Genomic DNA, 23,518 nt, shown 5'->3' with positions numbered 1-23,518 from the left:
AACCCACTCAAGACCCTCAGACCAGTTGTGTACACAAACAACGAGCTTGTTGAAGCTCTGCAGTTGTTATTGGTGAAATATAGCACGCACGCACGCACGCACACATACACGCCAACGTGGATTATGCACAAAAAGCCAAAGCTTGTTGAGCTAGTCTAAAGAGAAGAATCCAGTGGGCTATCCGGGTAGGGAGCTACAGTAACTATGCTGATCATCATATTAGTTATTGTTAAGATTGAGCCATAATTTGAGGTCTTAAGGTCAAATTAGTAATTCATTTTCAATGAGACCTGCGTTTTTTTCTGTACACACGGGCAAGTCCAGGGGCGACAACGCAAGTGTATTTATATCGGACAAGTACAATTTTAATGCACTTTTCCGGGAAGATTTATTACTTGTCCCGGACAAAGGGACAAGCCTTAATGTCAAGCCCTGATACAATTTACAATTTACAATTTAGGCATTTAGCAGACGCTCTTAATCCAGAGCGATTTACAATAGGCAAGAACAAAAAGCATGGGAATACATCACATATGTAAAAAAATGCATTTATCGCGAAACATGCGTAAGCTAAGACCGATCATCTGGCCAACATGGCATACATGAACCCTATTGATTGTGGTGACTCCCATGACCTTCGTGACCTGTTGCATGACCCTTTAGGTCACAACTTTCACCTGCACACCTTATATTGAGATAAATTATATCTCAATCTCATATTGTCTGGTCAGGTATTTTAAGCATTATGTTATACTTTAGCTATTGAAAAATAGCCAAATCTGCTATTTTTGAAAAATCGTGAAAATGTGGCGGCAAATCTTTGAATATATATTCTTTCAGAGCAAACATTTTTAACTAAAACCTTTGCTTCTGGCGGGTCTCCGGAACTACATATTTTGAGATGGGGGTCGGTGGCCAAATACATACAATTCTGGGGCTCCTTGACATGAAAATGTTTGAGAACCACTGACATACTGTAGAAACATGGGTTTATCAGAAAAGGATTTAGAAGACATTTGTAGATTCGTCCTTCGGACAAGAACACAGACCACCCCATCTGCGCATGTTAATGCTTTTCATAACCTTTAATAATGTTGCTACGAGTGTTTACTGGGAGAATTCATCCAACAACCAAACGGATGTCCTTGAGCAGGATCAAGGTTCAAAATCACCAAACAACACGACTAGACTTCACTACCTCTCCAACAAACCGCTAACAGCAGATACAAAAAAAAGAGAAACGTCAAAATGTCATGAGAAAATAACAAATCCAGAGTGTGTCACTTAAACCCACTTCATAAGTAACATACTTGCCAAATAAAGTACACGCCAAGGATTTTTTTTTACAAAATGACTACCGCACTGACCTCCTCCTCCTACGGTGAATGATGAAAATGCATCAACATAAAGCGCAACTATATGTTTACCAGCTTGATGGATTCACACCAAAGTGAAACGGACAAGCAAAACATATGGAGAGGGTTTGTGTGATGTCTTGGAGATGGTCTGCACAGCAGTGGTTCTCAACATGTGGTCGTCTGGGGACCTGACCGTTGGTTCTCAACATGTGGTCGTCTGGGGACCTGACCGTTGGTTCTCAACATGTGGTCGTCTGGGGACCTGACCGTTGGTCTCCAGTGGTTCTCAACATGTGGTCGTCTGGGGACCTGACCATTGGTCTCCAGTGGTTCTCAACATGTGGTCGTCTGGGGACCTGACCGTTGGTCTCCAACATGTGGTCATCTGGGGACCTGACCGTTGGTCTCCAACATGTGGTCATCTGGGGACCTGACCATTGGTCTCCAGCCAAATCTCATCAAATGGTGGTTCGTGGCACAGAATGCCAAATAAATACTGGACCTTGATATGAAAAGGGTTGAATGAAAACCACTGCTATAAAGGACTGTGTGCTTCACCAACTAACCACTGCTATAAAAGGACCGTGTGCTTTCACCAACTAACCACTGCTATAAAAGGACCGTGTGCTTTCACCAACTAACCACTGCTATAAAAGGACCGTGTGCTTTCACCAACTAACCACTGCTATAAAAGGACCGTGTGCTTTCACCAACTAACCACTGCTATAAAAGGACCGTGTGCTTCACCAACTAACCACTGCTATAAAAGGACCGTGTGCTTCACCAACTAACCACTGCTATAAAAGGACCGTGTGCTTCACCAACTAACCACTGCTATAAAAGGACCGTGTGCTTTCACCAACTAACCACTGCTATAAAAGGACCGTGTGCTTCACCAACTAACCACTGCTATAAAAGGACCGTGTGCTTCACCAACTAACCACTGCTATAAAAGGACCGTGTGCTTTCACCAACTAACCACTGCTATAAAAGGACCGTGTGCTTTCACCAACTAACCACTGCTATAAAAGGACCGTGTGCTTTCACCAACTAACCACTGCTATAAAAGGACCGTGTGCTTCACCAACTAACCACTGCTATAAAAGGACCGTGTGCTTCACCAACTAACCACTGCTATAAAAGGACCGTGTGCTTCACCATCTAACCACTGCTATAAAAGGACCGTGTGCTTCACCAACTAACCACTGCTATAAAAGGACCGTGTGCTTCACCAACTAACCACTGCTATAAAAGGACCGTGTGCTTTCACCAACTAACCACTGCTATAAAGGACCGTGTGCTTTCACCAACTAACCACTGCTATAAAGGACCGTGTGCTTCACCAACTAACCACTGCTATAAAGGACCGTGTGCTTCACCAACTAACCACTGCTATAAAAGGACCGTGTGCTTCACCAACTAACCACTGCTATAAAAGGACCGTGTGCTTCACCAACTAACCACTGCTATAAAAGGACCGTGTGCTTCACCAACTAACCACTGCTATAAAAGGACCGTGTGCTTCACCAACTAACCACTGCTATAAAAGGACCGTGTGCTTCACCATCTAACCACTGCTATAAAAGGACCGTGTGCTTCACCAACTAACCACTGCTATAAAAGGACCGTGTGCTTCACCAACTAACCACTGCTATAAAAGGACCGTGTGCTTCACCAACTAACCACTGCTATAAAAGGACCGTGTGCTTCACCAACTAACCACTGCTATAAAAGGACCGTGTGCTTTCACCAACTAACCACTGCTATAAAAGGACCGTGTGCTTCACCAACTAACCACTGCTATAAAAGGACCGTGTGCTTCACCAACTAACCACTGCTATAAAAGGACCGTGTGCTTCACCAACTAACCACTGCTATAAAGGACCGTGTGCTTCACCAACTAACCACTGCTATAAAAGGACCGTGTGCTTCACCAACTAACCACTGCTATAAAAGGACCGTGTGCTTCACCAACTAACCACTGCTATAAAGGACCGTGTGCTTCACCAACTAACCACTGCTATAAAAGGAACGTGTGCTTCACCAACTAACCACTGCTATAAAGGACCGTGTGCTTCACCAACTAACCACTGCTATAAAGGACCGTGTGCTTCACCAACTAACCACTGCTATAGAAGGACCGTGTGCTTCACCAACTAACCACTGCTATAAAAGGACCGTGTGCTTCACCAACTAACCACTGCTATAAAGGACCGTGTGCTTCACCAACTAACCACTGCTATAAAAGGACCGTGTGCTTCACCAACTAACCACTGCTATAAAGGACCGTGTGCTTCACCAACTAACCACTGCTATCAAAGGACCGTGTGCTTTCACCAACTAACCACTGCTATAAAAGGACCGTGTGCTTTCACCAACTAACCACTGCTATAAAAGGACCGTGTGCTTTCACCAACTAACCACTGCTATAAAAGGACCGTGTGCTTCACCAACTAACCACTGCTATAAAAGGACCGTGTGCTTCACCAACTAACCACTGCTATAAAAGGACCGTGTGCTTTCACCAACTAACCACTGCTATAAAAGGACCGTGTGCTTTCACCAACTAACCACTGCTATAAAAGGACCGTGTGCTTTCACCAACTAACCACTGCTATAAAAGGACCGTGTGCTTTCACCAACTAACCACTGCTATAAAAGGACCGTGTGCTTTCACCAACTAACCACTGCTATAAAGGACCGTGTGCTTCACCAACTAACCACTGCTATAAAAGGACCGTGTGCTTCACCAACTAACCACTGCTATAAAGGGACCGTGTGCTTCACCAACTAACCACTGCTATAAAAGGACCGTGTGCTTCACCAACTAACCACTGCTATAAAGGACCGTGTGCTTCACCAACTAACCACTGCTATCAAAGGACCGTGTGCTTTCACCAACTAACCACTGCTATAAAAGGACCGTGTGCTTTCACCAACTAACCACTGCTATAAAAGGACCGTGTGCTTTCACCAACTAACCACTGCTATAAAAGGACCGTGTGCTTTCACCAACTAACCACTGCTATAAAAGGACCGTGTGCTTCACCAACTAACCACTGCTATAAAAGGACCGTGTGCTTTCACTAACTAACCACTGCTATAAAAGGACCGTGTGCTTCACCAACTAACCACTGCTATAAAAGGACCGTGTGCTTCACTAACTAACCACTGCTATAAAAGGACCGTGTGCTTTCACCAACTAACCACTGCTATAAAGGACCGTGTGCTTCACCAACTAACCACTGCTATAAAAGGACCGTGTGCTTCACCAACTAACCACTGCTATAAAAGGACCGTGTGCTTCACTAACTAACCACTGCTATAAAAGGACCGTGTGCTTTCACCAACTAACCACTGCTATAAAGGACCGTGTGCTTCACCAACTAACCACTGCTATAAAAGGACCGTGTGCTTCACCAACTAACCACTGCTATAAAAGGACCGTGTGCTTCACCAACTAACCACTGCTATAAAAGGACTGTGTGCTTCACCAACTAACCACTGCTATAAAAGGACCGTGTGTTTCACCAACTAACCACTGCTATAAAAGGACCGTGTGTTTCACCAACTAACCACTGCTATAAAAGGACCGTGTGCTTTCACCAACTAACCACTGCTATAAAAGGACCGTGTGTTTCACCAACTAACCACTGCTATAAAAGGACCGTGTGCTTTCACCAACTAACCACTGCTATAAAAGGACCGTGTGCTTTTCACCAACTAACCACTGCTATAAAAGGACCGTGTGCTTCACCAACTAACCACTGCTATAAAAGGACTGTGTGCTTCACCAACTAACCACTGCTATAAAAGGACCGTGTGCTTTCACCAACTAACCACTGCTATAAAAGGACAGTGTGCTTCACCAACTAACCACTGCTATAAAAGGACAGTGTGCTTCACCAACTAACCACTGCTATAAAAGGACAGTGTGCTTCACCAACTAACCACTGCTATAAAGGACCGTGTGCTTCACCAACTAACCACTGCTATAAAAGGACCGTGTGCTTTCACCAACTAACCACTGCTATAAAAGGACCGTGTGCTTTCACCAACTAACCACTGCTATAAAAGGACCGTGTGCTTCACCAACTAACCACTGCTATAAAAGGACCGTGTGCTTCACCAACTAACCACTGCTATAAAAGGACCGTGTGCTTCACCAACTAACCACTGCTATAAAAGGACCGTGTGCTTCACCAACTAACCACTGCTATAAAGGACCGTGTGCTTCACCAACTAACCACTGCTATAAAAGGACCGTGTGCTTCACCAACTAACCACTGCTATAAAAGGACCGTGTGCTTTCACCAACTAACCACTGCTATAAAAGGACCGTGTGCTTCACCAACTAACCACTGCTATAAAAGGACCGTGTGCTTCACCAACTAACCACTGCTATAAAAGGACCGTGTGCTTTCACCAACTAACCACTGCTATAAAAGGACCGTGTGCTTCACCAACTAACCACTGCTATAAAAGGACCGTGTGCTTCACCAACTAACCACTGCTATAAAAGGACCGTGTGCTTTCACCAACTAACCACTGCTATAAAAGGACCGTGTGCTTCACCAACTAACCACTGCTATAAAAGGACCGTGTGCTTTCACCAACTAACCACTGCTATAAAAGGACCGTGTGCTTTCACCAACTAACCACTGCTATAAAAGGACCGTGTGCTTCACCAACTAACCACTGCTATAAAAGGACCGTGTGCTTCACTAACTAACCACTGCTATAAAAGGACCGTGTGCTTTCACCAACTAACCACTGCTATAAAAGGACCGTGTGCTTCACCAACTAACCACTGCTATAAAAGGACCGTGTGCTTCACCAACTAACCACTGCTATAAAAGGACCGTGTGCTTCACCAACTAACCACTGCTATAAAAGGACCGTGTGCTTTCACCAACTAACCACTGCTATAAAAGGACCGTGTGCTTCACCAACTAACCACTGCTATAAAAGGACCGTGTGCTTTCACCAACTAACCACTGCTATAAAAGGACCGTGTGCTTTCACCAACTAACCACTGCTATAAAAGGACCGTGTGCTTTCACCAACTAACCACTGCTATAAAAGGACCGTGTGCTTTCACCAACTAACCACTGCTATAAAAGGACCGTGTGCTTCACCAACTAACCACTGCTATAAAAGGACCGTGTGCTTTCACCAACTAACCACTGCTATAAAAGGACCGTGTGCTTCACCAACTAACCACTGCTATAAAAGGACCGTGTGCTTCACCAACTAACCACTGCTATAAAAGGACTGTGTGCTTCACCAACTAACCACTGCTATAAAAGGACCGTGTGCTTCACCAACTAACCACTGCTATAAAAGGACCGTGTGCTTCACCAACTAACCACTGCTATAAAAGGACCGTGTGCTTCACCAACTAACCACTGCTATAAAAGGACCGTGTGCTTCACCAACTAACCACTGCTATAAAAGGACCGTGTGCTTCACCAACTAACCACTGCTATAAAAGGACCGTGTGCTTTCACCAACTAACCACTGCTATAAAAGGACCGTGTGCTTTCACCAACTAACCACTGCTATAAAAGGACCGTGTGCTTCACCAACTAACCACTGCTATAAAAGGACTGTGTGCTTTCACCAACTAACCACTGCTATAAAAGGACCGTGTGATTTCACCAACTAACCACTGCTATAAAAGGACCGTGTGATTTCACCAACTAACCACTGCTATAAAAGGACCGTGTGCTTCACCAACTAACCACTGCTATAAAAGGACCGTGTGCTTCACCAACTAACCACTGCTATAAAGGACCGTGTGCTTCACCAACTAACCACTGCTATAAAAGGACCGTGTGATTTCACCAACTAACCACTGCTATAAAAGGACCGTGTGCTTTCACCAACTAACCACTGCTATAAAAGGACCGTGTGCTTTCACCAACTAACCACTGCTATAAAAGGACCGTGTGCTTTCACCAACTAACCACTGCTATAAAAGGACCGTGTGCTTTCACCAACTAACCACTGCTATAAAAGGACCGTGTGCTTTCACCAACTAACCACTGCTATAAAAGGACCGTGTGCTTTCACCAACTAACCACTGCTATAAAAGGACCGTGTGCTTTCACCAACTAACCACTGCTATAAAAGGACCGTGTGCTTTCACCAACTAACCACTGCTATAAAAGGACCGTGTGCTTTCACCAACTAACCACTGCTATAAAAGGACCGTGTGCTTTCACCAACTAACCACTGCTATAAAAGGACCGTGTGCTTTCACCAACTAACCACTGCTATAAAAGGACCGTGTGCTTTCACCAACTAACCACTGCTATAAAAGGACCGTGTGCTTCACCAACTAACCACTGCTATAAAAGGACCGTGTGCTTCACCAACTAACCACTGCTATAAAAGGACCGTGTGCTTTCACCAACTAACCACTGCTATAAAAGGACCGTGTGCTTTCACCAACTAACCACTGCTATAAAAGGACCGTGTGCTTCACCAACTAACCACTGCTATAAAAGGACCGTGTGATTTCACCAACTAACCACTGCTATAAAAGGACCGTGTGCTTTCACCAACTAACCACTGCTATAAAAGGACCGTGTGCTTTCACCAACTAACCACTGCTATAAAAGGACCGTGTGCTTCACCAACTAACCACTGCTATAAAAGGACTGTGTGCTTTCACCAACTAACCACTGCTATAAAAGGACCGTGTGCTTTCACCAACTAACCACTGCTATAAAAGGACCGTGTGCTTCACCAACTAACCACTGCTATAAAAGGACCGTGTGCTTTCACCAACTAACCACTGCTATAAAAGGACCGTGTGCTTTCACCAACTAACCACTGCTATAAAAGGACCGTGTGCTTTCACCAACTAACCACTGCTATAAAAGGACCGTGTGCTTTCACCAACTAACCACTGCTATAAAAGGACCGTGTGCTTTCACCAACTAACCACTGCTATAAAAGGACCGTGTGCTTTCACCAACTAACCACTGCTATAAAAGGACCGTGTGCTTTCACCAACTAACCACTGCTATAAAAGGACCGTGTGCTTTCACCAACTAACCACTGCTATAAAAGGACCGTGTGCTTCACCAACTAACCACTGCTATAAAAGGACCGTGTGCTTTCACCAACTAACCACTGCTATAGAAGGACCGTGTGCTTTCACCAACTAACCACTGCTATAAAAGGACCGTGTGCTTTCACCAACTAACCACTGCTATAAAAGGACCGTGTGCTTTCACCAACTAACCACTGCTATAAAAGGACCGTGTGCTTCACCAACTAACCACTGCTATAAAAGGACCGTGTGCTTTCACCAACTAACCACTGCTATAAAAGGACCGTGTGCTTTCACCAACTAACCACTGCTATAAAAGGACCGTGTGCTTTCACCAACTAACCACTGCTATAAAAGGACCGTGTGCTTCACCAACTAACCACTGCTATAAAAGGACCGTGTGCTTTCACCAACTAACCACTGCTATAAAAGGACCGTGTGCTTTCACCAACTAACCACTGCTATAAAAGGACCGTGTGCTTCACCAACTAACCACTGCTATAAAAGGACCGTGTGCTTTCACCAACTAACCACTGCTATAAAAGGACCGTGTGCTTTCACCAACTAACCACTGCTATAAAAGGACCGTGTGCTTTCACCAACTAACCACTGCTATAAAAGGACCGTGTGCTTTCACCAACTAACCACTGCTATAAAAGGACCGTGTGCTTCACCAACTAACCACTGCTATAAAAGGACCGTGTGCTTTCACCAACTAACCACTGCTATAAAAGGACCGTGTGCTTTCACCAACTAACCACTGCTATAAAAGGACCGTGTGCTTTCACCAACTAACCACTGCTATAAAAGGACCGTGTGCTTCACCAACTAACCACTGCTATAAAAGGACTGTGTGCTTTCACCAACTAACCACTGCTATAAAAGGACCGTGTGCTTTCACCAACTAACCACTGCTATAAAAGGACCGTGTGCTTTCACCAACTAACCACTGCTATAAAAGGACCGTGTGCTTTCACCAACTAACCACTGCTATAAAGGACCGTGTGCTTTCACCAACTAACCACTGCTATAAAAGGACCGTGTGCTTTCACCAACTAACCACTGCTATAAAAGGACCGTGTGCTTTCACCAACTAACCACTGCTATAAAAGGACCGTGTGCTTTCACCAACTAACCACTGCTATAAAAGGACCGTGTGCTTTCACCAACTAACCACTGCTATAAAAGGACCGTGTGCTTTCACCAACTAACCACTGCTATAAAAGGACCGTGTGCTTCACCAACTAACCACTGCTATAAAAGGACCGTGTGCTTTCACCAACTAACCACTGCTATAAAAGGACCGTGTGCTTCACCAACTAACCACTGCTATAAAAGGACCGTGTGCTTCACCAACTAACCACTGCTATAAAAGGACCGTGTGCTTCACCAACTAACCACTGCTATAAAGGACCGTGTGCTTTCACCAACTAACCACTTCAGACATAAATGTAAAAAGAACCACCGCTCACCCGCTGAAAAAACTGCTGGAGCCACAAAGGGAACATGAGAAAAATAAAGGGAAGCTCCGCACACTCAGATCTGCTGCACAATCAAAGTATTTATTTAGCAAGCTTTGGGTCTACTGACCTTCTTCAGGCTACTAACCACCAACTAACCACTTGAAATGCTGGGGTTCTGACAAAAAAAAAGTATCCAATCTACAGTACTTGCTCACATTGCGTGGCCTTGCGACACCATGTGAGCTTGTAGATCGGAAGACATTTTGTGAAGATTGGAAAAAAACTCCATTTCACTGAGACTTGTCAAACAACAGTACAACGCACACTCTATTGCATGGTTCCTCTCACACAGGCACACTGGAAGTCCTTACAATATACCCCCCTCCCCCCACACACAGACACACACACCTGCACACTGAAGAACACCCGCACGCGCACACTCTTCACCAGTCCCAATTGACCACTTCAAACATTTTTTGATTGTTCTGTGTGTTCTGCATGACAGAACACGCCACAACGATATGAAAGGCCCTTGTACAAAATAGGGCCCTTAGTTTTGTTATACTTAAATTCAGAGTTGTTTTGGTAATGTAATGAATGTAGATGAGCAGAAAAACATATCGCCGGTAGCGATTGAAAAAAAACTAATGAGCAGGAGGGGTGGGGGGGGGGGGGGGGGTATCTATACCAGAGGCATGGATTACCCCCCCCCCCCCCACACACACACACACACACACACACACACCCACAGGGAGGATTTGCTGTGCAGAGAGGTAGAAAGAAAGTGTCATCTCTTTCTAAATAAAGTGAGCGACAGACAGCTGGAGGTGGCAGAGCTCATTGATTGAGTTGCAGCAGACATGTTGTTATCAGAGAGCTGCTGATAGAAGTCAGCCCGGTGTGTCCTTCAAGCTCTCACACCGTGGGGGTAAAAAAAGGAACTTACATTCTGGCTCAGTGGCAAAACAAAATAAGACTGTTATAAAACCAAGTGCATTTACTCTTGAGGTACTCAAGTATTTATTTCAATTTCTACATCTCAGAAGCAGATAATGTACTTTTTTTTCCAACCCAACATTTTTTTTCCAGGTTTAGTTACGAGCTAATCAAAAAAATGTATAATTTATTTCAAAAATAGCCAGTCTACATCATACGTCACAATGCAGTGCATAGCAATGCATTGGCTATTTTCTAATAGCCCAAGTACTGTATGGCTTCTTCTTCTACTTCCAGGCGTGTCAGTGTGGGTGTACGTGTGTGTGTATGTGTGGGTGTACCTGTGGGTGCCGTGCGTGCATGGTTGTGCGATGATGTAGCCTGGATCCAGCCCAAAGACCCCGCCCACTCTCTGAGTGGACTGCGTCTCTTGGTCTGGTGTTGCACTGTGAACCTATAATTTCTTCGGTACAAAAATGTATTATCCAATGAGAATCGGTGGTGGGGGTGGGTCTAACGAACAACCAATCAGCGCCAAGTCCCGTTTTCAGCGTCATCACGCAGCGCAACACACAGAGGAAGGAGGGAAAAACAACACCAATGGCTACTGGTTGAGGGAAATTCTAATCCCCTCCCCCTTGAAATCGCTCAGACAGGAGACAATGTCAGACTGAAGCTTCAAGAAAGCTACAGTCTGATAATCAGGCTAGCGATGATGGGCATTCCTGGAAAAACGGCACGAGTTCCTTCAACTGTCCATCGACAACACAGAGGTTAAAATACAATGCATTTCATGAATGGGTTATAATAGGTATCACTCAGTGACAGAATGGAATGAAATGGGGAGACTTACAACTCTGGTCTGTTTCGTCGGAGGAGTCGGGGCAGTCTGGTTCTCCGTCACAGAGCCACGCCTCCGGGATGCAAGTCTCCTGGTGGTCGTGACAGTGAAACTCCCCTACGTCGCACAAGATGGGGTCTGGATGGAGGGACACGATGGACAGAGAGAGAGGGAGGGAGAGAGAGAGAGGGAGGGAGGGAGAGAGAGAGAGGGGGAGGGAGGGAGAGAGAGAGAGGGGGAGGGAGGGAGAGAGAGAGAGGTGTGATGTTGACGTGATGAGGAATGAAGAGGGTGCTCCACATGTTTGATCCGAAAACAAACATGCATTCAATTTGTATTGGACAACATGGCTGCAATGAAGAGCTGCAGGATCACCTTGACGTTTTTGAGCGATCAATGATATGGATGAAACGATTATAGATGGTAGGCTAGGCGAGTAATATGTAATGGTGTGTCGATGTCAGGCCTTATTTGGGCCTATATGTCCAAAACCGTCACTTTTCAGGAAGCTATCTGTCTGAATACATTGGTTTGATATTCATCAAAGCCACAAAGCCATCAAAGTCAAATGAGTTTAAAACATGATTCTTCTTGTAATATTCTAACGGCATAACATCGAAATAAACCATTAATTCATTCCATTCATTCATACATGCTGAAAATAGAAATGCCAGGCTGAAAGTAACAAAGTTTGTACTTTCTATTCAGAGCATTTCTGAATGCGACTATAGGCTACAGAACAAACAGCTAGCAGCCGCACACTCAAAACACTGTGCAGATATCTGAGTTTTAATGCAAGCCTTGGATGGTGTGACCTTCACCAGGCATACAAGGACACACGCATGCAGCAGTAGACTCACTACATAATAAGGGGTCCCAGCAGTGTTGTCACTACTTGATCGCCAATGCAAGACACCTGTGCCCCAACATTCCAGTGACTACACAGACATCAAGGGAATTGTAGTCCCAAATGAAGTGCACTAGGTCATATACTTATAACATCAAGGGAGTTGAAGACCTACAGTACAATGACCTAATATATATATATATAAGACACAAGTGTCTACTGAGACGGGAACACCAATATGTGTAGCCTACAAATTAAATAAAAAAATCATAAACAACAGTACAGAGAAATGCTTCACGATACTTGCAGACATCAGTTAGTAGCTAGCATAGAGCAATTTAAAGCATGGGTTCCCAAAGTGGGGTCCGGGGACCCCTAGGGGTACTTGAGGGAGTTCCAGGGGGTACCTAGCTCAATTAGAGATAGTTAGGAACCAAATGGACCCTTATGGGTCTGTAACACAGAGTGTACAAAAAAAGAAAATGTTGTACACTCTCAGAGTTAAATTAACAGTGGTTTTACAATATAAATTGGGGTACCAGAGATAGAAATGCCATTAAATCGGTGGTCCATAGCATAATGTGTGTGAAACTGGGGGTCCATGAAATGGAATCACTGCTAGAGCCGTAAAAACCCTCGCCTTATCGGGGTCACTGGCATATGTTTTCAAATGGGGGGTTCGTGGCCTAATAAATGTTGATTTGGGGGTCCTTGACACGAAAAAGTTTGGGAACAACTGGTTTAAAGTACAATAAGGGTTGTAAATCTTCTAGGGTGTGGATCCCCTCTCTGGAGAGAAATCTGATATATTAAATCTGATATTCCCTGGATATATATATATATATGATTGACTGACCACATTTTCTTTTCTGACCGCATTTTTCTTTTTCTTTCCCCCTTTTTGAGGGGCGCCAGCCTCTCCTATACACAGGTTTAATGTTTGTCTTTAGTTCAATGTCTGTTTTGTAAACGCCATTGACAATGAAGGGAAAATTTACGTCATAATGTACCTCATTTACGTCATATTGTCTCTTTATTGTTAATGGCGTTTAATGTTTGTGTTGGCACCGTTTGTTTTTACATCACCATTACATCACCTAATCAACATGACTTTAATATTTTAGCGCCCGGCCTTCACTTCACACGGGTGTGATTTCTAATGTTTATTTCACCCTGAAGCTGAATCAATCATGAATAAAGCCATGCAGGTCGTTGAGGAGATGATGGCTGAATAACAGCCAAATAAAAACAACTCAGGCTTTTTGCTATGACCTCCTGTGCATGTATTCCACTATGAACTCATAATTCATCCATTTAACATGGGGGGGGGGGGGCAATACTCTTTCTTACTGCCAAAGTGAGACGGTGTATAAGTTGGCCGGCCCTTGTGGCTCCTCTGACAGCTGTTCTCATCTAACAGAGACATGATGTCCTTTGCCTCTCTTGGCAAACTGTTACGCAGTCAGTGGTCTTCGGCGAGTGTGTTCTTATCTGTCCGCCTCCTTTGGGCCGTGTACCTTCATGTGGTGGAAAAGGTACTTAACCCATTTTGACCTGACAGTTTTCTGAAAACCTTATGTTTCTGTATCAGTGGTTCTCAATATTTCATGTCAAGGACCCCAAAAATTATATGTAATGTGCCTCCGCCCACCCATCTGAAAATATGTTGTTCCAGGGACCCCAACCCAGAAGCAAAGATTTGAGTTAAAATGTTCACTCTGTAATAATATATATTCAAAGATTTGAGGCACATGTTCACCATTTTTTTTAAATAGCAGACCTACAAGTTCATAGCACGACACTCGGTGCCGTGCTATGAGCTTGTAGATCTGCTATTTTTCAATAGCTAAAGAATAACATAATGCTAACACCAAAAGGGGTTCCCGCCCAGAATGGGTGTTAAGTAAACGTATCAATACTGCAATGTAGAAATACTCTGGTTAGTAGAAGTCCACAAAATCAACATTTCTCTGACTCGAGTAAAAGTACAGAAGTATTAATTGGCATCAAAATAATTATAATGGCATGTCCTGTTTCACAAGTTATATCTAAAAATGTATAGAACATATTTATTTAAATGCAGCATATCTACAAGCTCTTGTACGACGTGCTGTGAGAGCTTGTACTGACTTGACTCAAAACTGATTAAAAACATGGATTAAACAATGAAAACATAACACGGGGCAACTCGTGAATGGCAGGGAAAGTGTTCTACAATGAATGAACTCGAGCTAACTCGTGTTTAGAAGTCAAAGTGTTAAGTAGGGCTTAAGTAGTAAAACGCATTTTGAATACCGTAATTGTAGTGGAGAAAAAGTAAATTTGCCTCCGAGATGTATAGTGGAATCTGGCGACTGGCGACTGTGGCTCAGGAGGTAGAGCAGGTCGTCCAATGATCCATGGGTCGGCGGTTCGAATCCCGGCTCCTCCTGTCTACATGTTGAAGTGTCCTTGGGCAAGACACTGAACCCCAAATTGCTCCCGATGTGCTGGTTGGTACCTTGCATGGCTTCCGCCACAATCGGTGTATGCATGTGTGTGTGAATGGGTGAATGTAATGCATCTATGTAAAGCGCCTTGGATAAAGGCGCTATATAAATGCACCATTTACCATTTATCCCTCTTCATTGGGATTCCTGGCAAAAATGTACAGAATCTGCAGTACATTCAAAACAGCACTGCCAGGGTCCTAATGAGAGTCTGCAAACATGACCATATAACACCCATCCTCTTCACACTGCACTGGCTCCCCGTTACAGATCCTCTTCACACTGCACTGGCTCCCCGTTACAGCCAGGATCCACTACAAGGTCCTGCTGATCACTGGCTCCCCGTTACAGCCAGGATCCACTACAAGGTCCTGCTGATCACTGGCTCCCCGTTACAGCCAGGATCCACTACAAGGTCCTGCTGATCACTGGCTCCCCGTTACAGCCAGGATCCACTACAAGGTCCTGCTGATCACTGGCTCCCCGTTACAGCCAGGATCCACTACAAGGTCCTGCTGATCACTTACAACTGCATAAACGGACACGCCCCCTCCCTACCTACAGTCACTAATCAACCCTCCAAAAACAACCTCCACCCGCACCCTCAGATCTGCAAACAAAATCCTACTCCAGGTTCCTGACACCAAACTGCGCACCATGGGGGACCGGGCCTTTTGCTCGGCAGCACCACGCCTATGGAACAGCCTCCCCATGGACCTGAGAGTGAACAGCCTCCCCATGGACCTGAGAGTGAACAGCCTCCTAATGGACCTGAGAGTGAACAGCCTCCCCATGGACCTGAGAGTGAACAGCCTCCCCATGGACCTGAGAGTGAACAGCCTCCTAATGGACCTGAGAGTGAACAGCCTCCCCATGGACCTGAGAGTGAACAGCCTCCCCATGGACCTGAGAGTGAACAGCCTCCCCATGGACCTGAGAGTGAACAGCCTCCCCATGGACCTGAGAGTGAACAGCCTCCCCATGGACCTGAGAGTGAACAGCCTCCCCATGGACCTGAGAGTGAACAGCCTCCCCATGGACCTGAGAGTGAACAGCCTCCCCATGGACCTGAGAGTGAACAGCCTCCCCATGGAACTGAGAGTGAACAGCCTCCCCATGGACCTGAGAGTGAACAGCCTCCCCATGGACCTGAGAGTGAACAGCCTCCCCATGGACCTGAGAGTGAACAGCCTCCCCATGGACCTGAGAGTGAACAGCCTCCCCATGGACCTGAGAGTGAACAGCCTCCCCATGGACCTGAGAGTGAACAGCCTCCCCATGGACCTGAGAGTGAACAGCCTCCCCATGGACCTGAGAGTGCCGCAGACTGTGGAATCTTTTAAAACAGGCCTGAAAACCTTCCTGTTTCAGAGGGCCTTTTTGTGTTGAACTGTCGCTTTTAGGCATGTAACGATTCACTCAACTCACGATACGATTCGTATCACGATACGATTTTTCACGATATTAAAAAATATATTTATTTTAAAGAAATTTTTTTTTTTTTAATTTTATATAATTTATCTTCCCCCCTGAGACACACACAGCTCCCCTCTACAGTCACAGACACACACAGCTCCCCTCTACAGTCACAGACACACACAGCTCCCCTCTACAGTCACAGACACACACAGCTCCCCTCTACAGTCACAGACACACACAGCTCCCCTCTACAGTCACAGACACACACAGCTCCCCTCTACAGTCACAGACACACACAGCTCCCCTCTACAGTCACAGACACACACAGCTCCCCTCTACAGTCACAGACACACACAGCTCCCCTCTACAGTCACAGACACACACAGCTCCCCTCTACAGTCACAGACACACACAGCTCCCCTCTACAGTCACAGACACACACAGCTCCCCTCTGCAGTGCTCTACTACTGAAAGTGACTATCATTTCTCTCCAAAAGCACTTGAATATGATGGAATTTTTTTTGAAAATCGATTTTTTAATTTCAATGAATCGATTCATATCGTCGGGATTAATATCGATATATATATCGATATACGATATATCGTTACATGCCTACTGCACAGTAACCATTTTAAATACCGTAATTGTAGTGGAGAAAAAGTAAATTTTCCTCCGAGATGTATAGTGGAGTAAGCTCCTACAGAAAATTGGAAATAGTCCAGTAAAGTAAAAAAATACCTCAAAATTGTACTTTATGTACTTAATTACTTTAAACCTCTGCTTTCACCACCACCCTCCCTATTTTCCCCAAGGGGAGGGGGGGGGGGGGGGGGGGGGGGTGGCAGTGGAAAGCGTGGTCAACTAAAAAGTCATCACATCGTCTCAGCGTCACACTGCAGGCATCTGTCACAGTGTTGACATGCTTCCTGCCGGCAGCCTGTCGGAAGACTCTGGCGCTCCCTCCATCATCGGGGGTGAGAGTGACACAGGCTTCTGCTAAAGACTTGACACTGCAGTGTGACCTGCCTGCTACCCCTCCTCAGTCAGTCCCAGCTAGGAGAAGCAGTCATTTGTTTCAAAGCTTAACACGCTACTCAAACAGGGCTTCGCATCCCACCCAATTCCTTTCTTCTTCCTCTCTACTCTGGCAGTTCAAACCTGGGTGGGCTTGCCCCCGGAGTATAGGTGTCAAAGTGCCCTTGAGCAAGGCACTGAACCCCTATAATTGCTTCCGATGAGCAGGTTGGTGCCTTGCATGGTTTCCTCCTCGACCGTCGGTGTGTGTGTGTGTGTGTGTGTGTGTGTGTGTGTGTGTGTGAATGTACATTGTAAAGAGCTTTGGAGAAAAGCCGAAAAGCCTATATATGTGCAGTATCTCCATGCCGTCTATTTACCATATCTTTCTCTCTGTCTCTCTCTCCCCCTCGGTATCCCTCCCAGTGTGTTTCCAAGTCATTAGTGGTGGGAGTGCAGTGAGTGGGATGGCGGTTCTGTGCGGCTGCGTTTGAACGGTGCATGGGAGTGATAATTCAACGCACCACTGGCTCCCCATAACCCCCCCACCACCACCACCCACCACCACCACCGCCCCCCGCCAGGCGCCCTCCAGCACATTCACTACCCAGGGAACGACATCTGAAAAGGTCAAACATCTCATCCATTCAACTTCTTCCTCTTTCCTCAGTGACGCAATCCATTTGAAATCCGGCGATTTTCACTCAAGGTCTCATTTGACATACTAACCAAGTGCTTTGTGTGGTTTTTTGAACACGGGGACCTTCTTCGAGTATCAACTGTCTTTCAGACATTTTAAGACCTTCAGACATTTTTAAGTTAGACGGAGAAAAGAGCAGCAATAACAAAACGTCCTTTTATGAAAGCACCAACATGCATTGGGGGAAAAAACATCCCACTGAGCATTTTTGTAGTCTAATAGACGTCTAAATGGATAAAAAATGGTCTAAAAACTGGGGGTAAAATTGTCTAAAAATGAAAGTTTTTTAGCAGTCTAGGCTTAGATTAGACATTGAAACATCGTCTAATCTGATAAAACAACATCGTTTCAACGTCTATATATAGACGGTCTACATTTAGACCTTGATTAGCCTGCAGGCTAATCAAGGTCTAAATGTAGACTGTCTATGTATAGACGTTGAAACGATGTTGTTTCAACGTGATAATCGAATAATGATTGATGACAGTAAGTCGTTAAGTCCATGAGCACCAGTGCAGAAGATGTTTTAGTTTTAGTCATAGTCTCTTGAATAGTTTTAATTTAGTTTGAGTCACATTTTAGTCACCTGGAATGTTTTTAGTCGACTACATATCATAAGATTTTAGTCGACTAAATCTACAGGTGATTTAGTCAACTAAAATGTATTTTGGCAGGTCTTGATGCCGTTGTAATGACTGATTTTACACTTGCTGAAAATAGTAGTCCCTTCCTAACATTTTAGTCTAGTTTTTATTTGTTGACGAAATTCAGTCATCATAGCTTAGTTTTAATTTAGTTTCCATTTAGTTTTCATCAGTGGAAAAAGGCAGTCGACGAACATTTTTCGTCTTAGTTTTAGTCGACGAAATCAACACTGATGAGCACACATTGTGACATGTGTAATCACGCCACGATGTCATCGGCAGCAAACAAGACTCATCTAATTCACAGTTTTAAGACAATATAGACATGATGCAAACAAAGAGAGGCAAGCGCAATATGAAAGTAATGAATGAATTATGCTGTGTGAAACGCCGCTCAACGCCTTCAAAGTGGAGCCTTTCAAACATATTACGGTATGATTTATCGCCAATAACTGGAGGACACATTTCCAATTAGCATCACAATGTCATGTCAAGACTGTAATACTATCCTCCTTATCCATCTGCTTTGTTTTTGTCTTTTGTTTTGTTTGCACTTTGCAATTTTAGTACAATTCAATTATGGTAATAACATCTCTGTCAAACCCTCGTACGGGGGCACGGGGAACACCAACCCCCGGCAGAGTATATTACTACAACCCTCCGATAATTAAAGTGGTTATATGAAGAAGACGGCCAACATTCTTCTCACATTTCCAGGAAAGAAATAGAGCGGTGACGACAAGAGTGCTATTTCAATAAACACGTGTGTGTGCGTGCGTGCGTTGCGTGCGTGCGTGCGTGCGTGCGTGCGTGCGTGCGTGCGTGCGTGTGTGCGTTGCGTGCGTGCGTGCGTGCGTGCGTGCGTGCGTTGCGTGCGTGCGTGCGTTAGGGCATTAAGCAACTGGTCGACTAGTAAATCCACTAGTCGACCTTGCTGGTACTAGTTGACTAGTTGATAAGAAAAAATATATTTTTTTATTTTTATTCCCCCGATTGTGTAGGCCTCAAGATCAGGTAGATTATAGTTATAGTCACCAATGTACACAGTTTTTAAATGTACAATTTTTTTTAAATAGATGGTTAAACAACTAGTCGACTAGTAAACTAGGCAACTAGTCAACTAGTACAAATGACTAGAAGTGAATGCCCTAGCGTGCGTGCGTGCGTGCGTGCGTGCGTGCGTGCGTGCGTGCGTGCGTGCGCCGTGGGGTTGGGTTGGGGTGGTGAGGTTCCTCGGTGGATGTGTCTGAAGCACCTTTGAAGCTGAATTGATTACCATTGGAAGCAGAAGGCTGGGATAACAGTGGCGGGGACATTTCCTCAGCCAGGCAGCCGGATGTCATGAAAGCGGTGACCCCCACCCCCGGACCCCCTCGGAGCCCTGCAAAACCACCCATTGAAGTTCCACCATATATATATATATGCCACTCTGCCTTGAAAGCCAAGGGGCCAAAGTATGCCAAAGTCGTGCCCACGATGACCTCTTGTGTCAATGCATTAGGGGTGCATGGACCATTCACTTTATACCTCCCAATTCAATACGAACCTCGATACCTAGGGTGTCGATTCCATTTATATTGCGATGCTTAATTGTATTGAGATTCTGCGATTCGTGTGCTTCGATATTACGCTTTTTTAATACTTGAACAATTACGGTATAAACAATATAGACCATGAAACGTTGACCATACACTGCCAGATAATGTCAGTCAGTCTTTCCGACATGAAAAAATAAGAAAACTAAATCAAAAACAACATCTCACGATTTTATCCCACGATTTTCATAACCCATTTTTTTCACCCTGCAGTGTCAAAAACGAATCGATTCTGAACATTAAAAAATATATTTTTAAATTAATTTCACAAATAATCGTGATATTTGAGTGAATCAATGTTTTGTCCCCCACCCCTACAATTATCTCCCTTCAGCCCCTGCCCTTTTACCCGTCAGTAAAACAACTGCCCTCTCCAGACCACGAATGCAGCATTTATACTGTGGTGAAAGAAATGAACATGATCCTTTCCATAGGCGGCGGGTGGATTTTACCTTTGGGTAGGCTAGAATTGCGTGGGGGGCTGGGGGGGGGGGGGAAATTTATTTATTTCCCCCAGATGGTCTAAAAATGAGTTACTTTGACCAATTTATTACCAATCTCGTACACCATTGCTCACGAAAGCAACACCCTTGACCCAATTATAGACACTGCATCTAGCTTTTAATTAAAGTTCCCCGGGCATTGTTTTGGGATATTTTGGCCGATATGGGTCTTATTCTCAAGTTTCGAGTCAGTGTGGAGATTACCCGGCGGTGTTGCTGCCCCTCCCGGCTCATGGCTCTTCACAGACGGCACAGAGACAGCAGCCACTCCGCTGAACGTGTCAGTGTTGCTGCAGTGGTGTGAACTGTGAACCGTGCGGTCACTGGTGGTGCTGCTGAGTGCTGACAGCCGAGCCGACTCGGACTCACAGCAATTCTTCTTAGTTCTGAATTACTTTATCTTTGCCTTGAAAAAGACCGTAGGGCGTAGGCTATATCCATTTTGCGTTTTGCTGTTTTCCAAAACAAACCAGCGCGCGCTACTAGTCTGTTTGCTACAAAGCGACTGGAAGGAAGAGAAAAGAAAGGCTACCAAGAAAGAATAGAAAGGCTACCAAGTAGCCAATCATATGACCCGATCAGCGATCACCAGGGGGCAGCGACAACACACGCACACACACAATAGCCTTCTATATAATGCTGCGCACATATATTAAAAAAATACCCAGCAACATTTTTGGGAAGGCTAAGCCTTCCCGCCGCCTATGATCCTTTCCATGCCATGCCGGAAGGCTGCATTCAGGAGAATAGCTTTTTTCCGAAAGTCTCCTGAACTTGAACACAGTAGGCTATGTTGTGTTGAACAAAGTCTCCTGAACTTGAACACAGTAGGCTATGTTGCGTTGAACAAAGTCTCCTGAACTTGAACACAGTAGGCTATGTTGCGTTGAACAAAGTCTCCTGAACTTGAACACAGTAGGCTATGTTGCGTTGAACAAAGTCTCCTGAACGTGAACACAGTAGGCTATGTTGCGTTGAACAAAGTCTCCTGAACTTGAACACAGTAGGCTATGTTGCGTTGAACAAAGTCTCCTGAACTTGAACACAGTAGGCTATGTTGCGTTGAACAAAGTCTCCTGAACTTGAACACAGTAGGCTATGTTGCGTTGAACAAAGTCTCCTGAACTTGAACACAGTAGGCTATGTTGTGTTGAACAAAGTCTCCTGAACTTGAACACAGTAGGCTATGTTGCGTTGAACAAAGTCTCCTGAACTTGAACACAGTAGGCTATGTTGCGTTGAACAAAGTCTCCTGAACTTGAACACAGTAGGCTATGTTGCGTTGAACAAAGTCTCCTGAACTTGAACACAGTAGGCTATGTTGCGTTGAACAAAGTCTCCTGAACTTGAACACAGTAGGCTATGTTGCGTTGAACTTGAACACAGTAGGCTATGTTGCGTTGAACAAAGTCTCCTGAACTTGAACACAGTAGGCTATGTTGCGTTGAACAAAGTCTCCTGAACTTGAACACAGTAGGCTATGTTGTGTTGAACAAAGTCTCCTGAACTTGAACACAGTAGGCTATGTTGCGTTGAACAAAGTCTCCTGAACTTGAACACAGTAGGCTATGTTGCGTTGAACAAAGTCTCCTGAACTTGAACACAGTAGGCTATGTTGCGTTGAACAAAGTCTCCTGAACTTGAACACAGTAGGCTATGTTGCGTTGAACAAAGTCTCCTGAACTTGAACACAGTAGGCTATGTTGCGTTGAACAAAGTCTCCTGAACTTGAACACAGTAGGCTATGTTGCGTTGAACAAAGTCTCCTGAACTTGAACACAGTATGTTGCGTTGAACAAAGTCTCCTGAACTTGAACACAGTAGGCTATGTTGCGTTGAACAAAGTCTCCTGAACTTGAACACAGTAGGCTATGTTGCGTTGAACTTGAACACAGTAGGCTATGTTGCGTTGAACAAAGTCTCCTGAACTTGAACACAGTAGGTCTATGTTGCGTTGAACAAAGTCTCCTGAACTTGAACACAGTAGGCTATGTTGCGTTGAACAAAGTCTCCTGAACTTGAACACAGTAGGCTATGTTGTGTTGAACAAAGTCTCCTGAACTTGACCACAGTAGGCTATGTTGCGTTGAACAAAGTCTCCTGAACTTGAACACAGTAGGCTATGTTGTGTTGAACAAAGTCTTCTGAACTTGAACACAGTAGGCTATGTTGTGTTGAACAAAGTCTCCTGAACTTGAACACAGTAGGCTATGTTGCGTTGAACAAAGTCTCCTGAACTTGAACACAGTATGTTGCGTTGAACAAAGTCTCCTGAACTTGAACACAGTAGGTCTATGTTGCGTTGAACAAAGTCTCCTGAACTTGAACACAGTAGGTCTATGTTGCGTTGAACAAAGTCTCCTGAACTTGAACACAGTAGGCTATGTTGCGTTGAACAAAGTCTCCTGAACTTGAACACAGTAGGCTATGTTGTGTTGAACAAAGTCTCCTGAACTTGAACACAGTAGGCTATGTTGTGTTGAACAAAGTCTCCTGAACTTGAACACAGTAGGCTATGTTGTGTTGAACAAAGTCTCCTGAACTTGAACACAGTAGGCTATGTTGTGTTGAACAAAGTCTCCTGAACTTGAACACAGTAGGCTATGTTGTGTTGAACAAAGTCTCCTGAACTTGAACACAGTAGG

General features: G+C 44.7%; 1 protein-coding gene across 1 annotated transcript in view; it reads right to left on the bottom strand.

Annotated features, from left to right (window-relative positions):
- Nucleotides 1-13,934, bottom strand: part of lrp1bb (low density lipoprotein receptor-related protein 1Bb) — a gene marked incomplete at its 5' end in the record, with an annotated part of 503,119 nt that extends 489,185 nt beyond the window's left edge. The window contains 2 exon segments of the mRNA XM_079517841.1: nt 11,674-11,799; nt 13,859-13,934. Of these exon segments, the coding sequence (XP_079373967.1) occupies nt 11,674-11,799; nt 13,859-13,934 (202 nt within the window).
- Nucleotides 13,935-23,518: the final 9,584 nt, after the last annotated feature.

Source organism: Electrona antarctica (assembly GCF_951216825.1).
Source record: "Electrona antarctica genome assembly, chromosome: 13".
NCBI classification, from domain to species: Eukaryota; Metazoa; Chordata; class Actinopteri; order Myctophiformes; family Myctophidae; genus Electrona; species Electrona antarctica.
Note: the sequence above shows the minus strand (reverse complement) of the source record. Positions and strands in the feature narration are given on the sequence as shown.